Genomic DNA, 6,019 nt, shown 5'->3' with positions numbered 1-6,019 from the left:
CCCCCTGTTTCCCCAAACTGTTACAGACGGCCTGTTTCCGAGAGGAGCGGGATGTTCTGGTGAAGGGGGACAGCCGCTGGGTGACCGCTCTGCATTATGCTTTCCAAGATGAGGAGTATCTGGTGAGGATGCCCAGAAAGCTGGAGGAGGGGTGGTGGTGGTGGTTCACTGACTCAGTTGTGTTCGAATCTTTGCAACCCCATGGACTGCAGCACGCCAGGCTTCCCTGTCCTTCACTAGCTCCTGGGGTCTGCTCAGACTCATGTCCATTGAGTCAGTGATGCCATCCCTGGGGACAAAGGAGAAGACCTTTGGGGGCCAGAAGCTCTGGTCCAAGGAGAGATAGACCCCTCCTCCTGGGTCCAAGAAACTTCCACTCCCCACCAGCTCAGGCCTGGAGCCTCTTGTCTGAGCCTTGGCTGAGAGCTGGCTGCCCCAGAGCTGCTGGGAGACACGGCCCTGCCTTTCCAGAGCCCTGCGGGACCCCTGTGAGGTGTGCGGGAGACAGGTGCCCCCCTATCTGATTCTTGCCCCCAACCCACCACCATCTAGTACCTGGTGATGGATTACTACGCTGGAGGGGACCTCCTCACTCTGCTGAGCCGCTTTGAAGACCGCCTCCCACCCGAGCTGGCCCAGTTCTACCTGGCTGAGATGGTGCTGGCCATCCACTCGCTGCATCAGTTGGGCTATGTCCACAGGTGGGGCCCCCAAAGCCCCTGCTGTCTTTGCCAGCCTCTCTTGACAGCTCTGAGGACAGCTGAGCATATATGTGCCAAATCCTGTGCTGGGTGCTTCGTATGCAGAGAACCTGTGACTCTTCCCACCCCAAAAGTTGTGTCATGGGAGCTACCATCGTCCCATTTTATAGATGAGCAAGTCAGGGCTTAGCATGGGTAAGCACCTGGCTCGCGGTGACTCGGCCAGTGGGTGACACTGGGGGAGTCTGGCTCCTGTGTCCCCCACGGCACACTCAGCTGCCTCTAAGGGTCCCTCTCCCAACTTAACCACCTTCTTCCTTCTTGGGAGCCAGGAGGCCTGACCACCATCCTTCCCCTCTTCACACGCCAGCACATGCAGGAACAAAGTGTGAGCATACACACATTGGTGTGTGCACACGCATGCACTCACACACCCAGGTATGTACCTAAATGCATATCCACACTCACAGATCACTCTCCCTGCCCTCCCCCAGGGATGTCAAGCCAGACAATATCCTGCTGGACATGAACGGGCACATCCGCTTGGCTGACTTTGGCTCCTGCCTACGTCTCAACAACAGTGGCATGGTAAGAACCCCACCCAACGTGGGACAGAGGACACCCGGCTGGGAGAGCTCCCAGGGGAGCAGGAGGCACCAGGCCTGGTGCGAGCGGCATTAGACTCCCAGGGGAAGGAAGGGCTAAGCCTAGGACCCAGGTCGGGGCACTGGGCCCGTCCAGCCCTGGGGAATGGGGGAGCTGGGCCCAAATGCGAGGCCGTCTCTGTGGCGCCACCCACAGGTGGACTCATCGGTGGCGGTGGGGACACCCGACTACATCTCCCCTGAGATCCTGCAGGCCATGGAGGAGGGCAAGGGCCACTACGGCCCACAGTGCGACTGGTGGTCCCTGGGGGTCTGTGCCTATGAGCTGCTCTTCGGGGAGACGCCCTTCTATGCTGAATCTCTGGTGGAAACCTACGGCAAGATCATGAACCACGAGGTCTGGCCGCCAGGCCCTGGGATTCTGGGCGGGCCATGGGACTCCTGAGGCTGTGAGGTTGGAGATGCCCTGGGTGGGGGTAGGATTCCAGACACTCACCTGCACCCGTCCCCCGGGACCTCAGGACCCCCTGCAGTTCCCCGACGTGCCCGACGTGCCAGCCAGTGCCCAAGACCTGATCCGCCAGCTGCTGTGCCGCCAGGAGGAGCGTCTGGGCCGCAGAGGGCTGGACGACTTCCGGAACCACCCCTTCTTTGAAGGCGTGGACTGGGAGAGGCTGGCGACCAGCACTGCCCCCTACATCCCCGAGCTGCGCGGGCCCATGGACACCTCCAACTTCGATGTGGACGACGACACCCTCAACCATCCAGTGAGTGGAGGGACCCACAGCAGCAGTGGCTGCGGGACCCTCCCCTGCCCCGCAAAGTTCCCCAAAGCAGTTGCTGGGCTGGGGATGGAAGGCCCATGGGAGTTACGGTTCACCTGGGCTGGTTCACCTGCACTGAAGTGGATTGTGCCAAGTGAAGGATCTTTGACCACAAGTGTCATCCTGTCATCCAGACATCCTATAAGAAGACTCCCAGCAGCACCTGTGCAGCCAGAACCTCAAAGACTTGTGGGAGTTGTAGTCTTTTGAGGGCTCCTGGGTCTCGAACCTCCACCTGGAGCTGTACTTCTTACTCTGACTCTCCTTCCCCACTTTCTGCAGGGAACCCTGCCGCCACCCTCCCATGGGACCTTCTTAGGCCACCACCTGCCATTCGTGGGCTTCACCTACACCTCAGGCAGGTGTGTAGTCCTCATACACCTGGAGGGCTGCCTGGCCTGGAGAACACTGGGAGCGCAGCCCATCAGGACCCCAGGAAAGTGACTGAATGCCCCACCTGTATCCACATGAGACAGATGCTCGGGAAGTGTGCTCTGAGCCCCCAGTAGGATAACCCTTCATGTCCTCAGGGTCCTGGTGAGGCCATGACCCCTATGGGTTCTGCCCCAGTATTTGTTCCTCATGGGACCCTCCATGGCAGGTTGGGTGTGTAGTGGACTCAGATCCAGAGATCTAGTGCTGCTCCCTGAGCCTCACTTTGTACCTCTGTAAAATGGGTAGATGCTCTCAGCCCAGTTCCACTTGTAAGGCTGGCCTGAGACTGCAGCGAGGCCCTGGGGGAGTGGGAACTGTGAAGTATAAGCGGATGCCTCTGACCTTTATTCATAGAGTGCTCCCTATGTCCTGGGCCCATACCACTGAGTTCTCTTGACAGCTCTTGCAAGAGCCCCTAGCGTCACCTCCCTTTTCCTGTGGGGAAACTGAGACCTTGATACATTAGGTTATTGTTCAAGGTCACACACACAATAAGGGCCAGGGCTATGGAACCAGGGCCCAGGGGACTCTGGAACCATTGTCCTGGCTGCCACCCATGGTACCTGCCTGGGGCCTCCTAAGGGCAAGGTGTGGTCTCCTCTGTCTCTCTTCCCAGCCCAGAGCCCAGACTTGGGTACAGAGCTGGTGCGCAGTGGGCATTTCTTAGATGAATCAATGTTGGATGCAGAAAGATGGAGGAGGCTGGGGGATGGCTCTCTGCCAACTTGTGTTGCTCTGCTTTCCCCAGTCCTGGCCCTGAGAGCAGCTCTGAGCAGTTGGCTCCCCTGGAGCGGAAGCTCCGCTGTCTGGAGCAGGAGAAGCTGGAGCTGAGCCGGAAGCTCCAAGGTACAGGTGCCATCAGGGCCTGGGCAGGGTGGGTTTGCCCTGCCGCAGGACAAGCTCCTCAATGTTACGGGTGTCCCCACACTGCAGAGGCTCTGCAGACCCCCTCGGACCATCGGGAGCTGGAGCAGCTGCGGAAGGAAATGCAGACTCTACAGGACAGGCTGTCAGGTACCCTGCCCCCAGCACCTCGTCTCTTCCCCTCTCCCCTCACCTTGGGGGCTGAGCTGGTTTCCCAGCACACCTGAGTCCAACCTGGGTTCCAGTCCTGTCCCTGGGTCTGTACGTGCTGTGTGATCTTAAGGAAATATCTTAAAATCTCTGAGTCTGTGTGTAGAAAATGGGCTGAGAAGATCCACCCCCTGCCCCCCTGCCCTGAACCAAGCTGGGGTGAGGGTTCCGTGAGACACTGCAGGTAGAGCTCCTGGCTGAGGCTGTACGTGCAGGTCTCAGTGACAATTCCTGGCAGAGACGCTGGGGGACAGCAAGGCAGACGGGTGTCCTGCTGGCAACCCGGGCCAGGACAGTGACCTGCGGCAGGAGAGAGACCAGCTCCTCCAGGTGGGGTGTGGTGAGATGGGTGAGTGGCCCAGGGCTGGGTGCTAAGGAGGACCATGCCCTAACTTCTGGCTGGCCTTCCCCTCGCCCACCTGGACCCCAGGAGCTGGCTGAGGCTCGGGTGGGGCAGCAGGCACAGGCGCGGGAACTTCGTGAGGCCAAGGGGCGGCAGGAGGAGCTGCTCCGGAAGCTGCAGGAGGCCCAGGAGAGAGAGGCGGCCATGGCCAACCAGACCCAAGCCCTGAACTCCCAGCTGGAGGAAGCCCACGATGCCCAGAGCAGGGTGAATGATGGCGTGGGTGGGGACAGCAACAGCGCCCTGCCCTCATGACGCCTGATGTGGTGGGAGGAAGCCTGGGGAGCTTGGTTTGAGGTGCTGGGAACACCAAATGCCTTGCGTGCCCACTGTGGCTGGCCAAGGCCTGAGCAAGGGAGCAGGTAGGGTGGGCAGGGGTCTACCCCTTCTACTCCTGCTGCAGCCAGCAAAGCCCGAGAATCTGGAGCAAAGTCAAGAGTTGGGGTGGACAGGGACTTCCCTGGAGGTCCAGTGCCTATGACCACGCTTCCAATGCAGGGGGCACAGGTTCAATCCCTGGTCAGGGAACTAAGATCCCACATGCTGTGGGGAGCGGCCACAAAAAAAAAAAAAAAAGAGTTGGGGTGGACAGGGTCAGCATTGGCTGACTGTGCACCCCATCCCAGCTGCAAGCTCAGGTGGCCGCCCTGAAGCGAGAGGTGACTCAGCTCCAGAGACAGCGGGAACGAAGCCCAGAGAAGGCGTCTCCCCAGGTCAAGGTGGTGAGGCCTTACCCTGTCCCCAGTGCCATTTCTCTTATCCTGACCCCATTCAGGGTCTGTCAGGGCCAGGCCCCAGGGGTAGACTAGGTCATGGCATCTTGGACCCCTGCCCTGACCCCTCTCCACACCCTCTAGACCTTCCACACCGCCTCTGAGACCAACGGCACAGGGTCACCTGAGGGTGGCAGGCCCCAGGAGACACAGCTGAAGCAGGAGGTGGCCGCACTGCGTCCACAGCTGGAGCAGGCCCACGGCCAGGGGTGAGCTGGGCAGCCGGGGCAGGGGACAGGGCGGGGGCCGAGCCAGGGGGTCACCGAGTCTTCCTTCTCCCCTGCAGGCCGAGCAGCAAGGAGGAGGTTCTGTGCCGGCTGCAGGAGGAGAACCGGCGGCTGAGCCAGGAGCAGGAGCGGGTGAGCGGTGCAGACGGAGGGTCAGAGAGACCCGGAGATGGGGGAACAGGCAGGGAGCCAGCTGAGTGGGTGGGCACAGCTGCCAGGGATGTGGGCCAGATGGGGTGGGTGAGCCAGGCTGGACATGGGCAGGCTCAGGGCTGGGGGCTGATCCCCGCTTCCCACGTGGCTCATCTGTGTCTCTTGAATCTCCTTCCCTCCCAGCTCATGGAAGAGCTGGAGCGGGAACAGCAGAGCAAGCAAAGGCTGGAAGGTGAGCGGCGGGAGACGGAGAGCAACTGGGAGGCCCAGATTGCCGACATCCTCAGCTGGTGGGTGCCTGGGGACTGGGGGTGGGGGCTGGGCCCGGGCAGCGCTGAGGTTGTAGCCTCTGACCCTGAGCCCCCTTCCTGATCAGGGTGAATGATGAGAAGGTGTCAAGAGGCTACCTGCAGGCCCTGGCCACCAAGATGGCCGAGGAGCTGGAGTCCTTGCGGAACGTGGGCACCCAGACTCTCCCTTCCCGGCCGCTGGTGAGCCCCGGGAACACCCGGAGGGGAGGGGTGCTGGGAGCCGCACTCCGCAGGTAGGGACACTGAGCTCACGGAAGATCAGGGACTTGCCTAAGCTCCCGCCGGCCCTCAGCAGAGGCGGGGCTTTGAGCCTGGCCAGGTGGTGTGGGGGTGGGGGGCCCTCAGCGGCAACCCGACCCTGGGGGCGTTGCACGTTGATGCCCCCTGGCCACCAGGACCACCAGTGGAAGGCACGGAGGCTGCAGAAGATGGAGGCGTCAGCCAGGCTGGAGCTGCAGTCAGCGCTGGAGGCCGAGATCCGGGCCAAGCAGGGCCTGCAGGAGCGGCTGACGC

The 6,019-nt window shown here is 61.4% G+C and overlaps 1 protein-coding gene across 1 annotated transcript in view; it reads left to right on the top strand.

The window, feature by feature from the left end:
* Positions 1-6,019, top strand: part of CDC42BPG (CDC42 binding protein kinase gamma (DMPK-like)) — a 17,073-nt gene that overhangs the window by 1,827 nt on the left and 9,227 nt on the right. The window contains exons 4-19 of the mRNA XM_010838100.1: positions 27-122; positions 553-701; positions 1,196-1,289; positions 1,503-1,703; positions 1,828-2,073; positions 2,413-2,492; positions 3,314-3,411; positions 3,499-3,579; positions 3,878-3,969; positions 4,070-4,249; positions 4,669-4,761; positions 4,900-5,024; positions 5,102-5,174; positions 5,379-5,485; positions 5,572-5,686; positions 5,902-6,017. Of these exons, the coding sequence (XP_010836402.1) occupies positions 27-122; positions 553-701; positions 1,196-1,289; positions 1,503-1,703; positions 1,828-2,073; positions 2,413-2,492; positions 3,314-3,411; positions 3,499-3,579; positions 3,878-3,969; positions 4,070-4,249; positions 4,669-4,761; positions 4,900-5,024; positions 5,102-5,174; positions 5,379-5,485; positions 5,572-5,686; positions 5,902-6,017 (1,946 nt within the window). The remainder of the gene's footprint in view (positions 1-26; positions 123-552; positions 702-1,195; positions 1,290-1,502; positions 1,704-1,827; positions 2,074-2,412; positions 2,493-3,313; positions 3,412-3,498; positions 3,580-3,877; positions 3,970-4,069; positions 4,250-4,668; positions 4,762-4,899; positions 5,025-5,101; positions 5,175-5,378; positions 5,486-5,571; positions 5,687-5,901; positions 6,018-6,019) is intronic.

This window comes from Bison bison, unplaced genomic scaffold, assembly GCF_000754665.1.
Source record: "Bison bison bison isolate TAMUID 2011002044 unplaced genomic scaffold, Bison_UMD1.0 scf7180017864089, whole genome shotgun sequence".
In the NCBI taxonomy this organism is placed as follows: Eukaryota; Metazoa; Chordata; class Mammalia; order Artiodactyla; family Bovidae; genus Bison; species Bison bison.
This window is presented reverse-complemented; position numbering and strand designations above follow the sequence as displayed.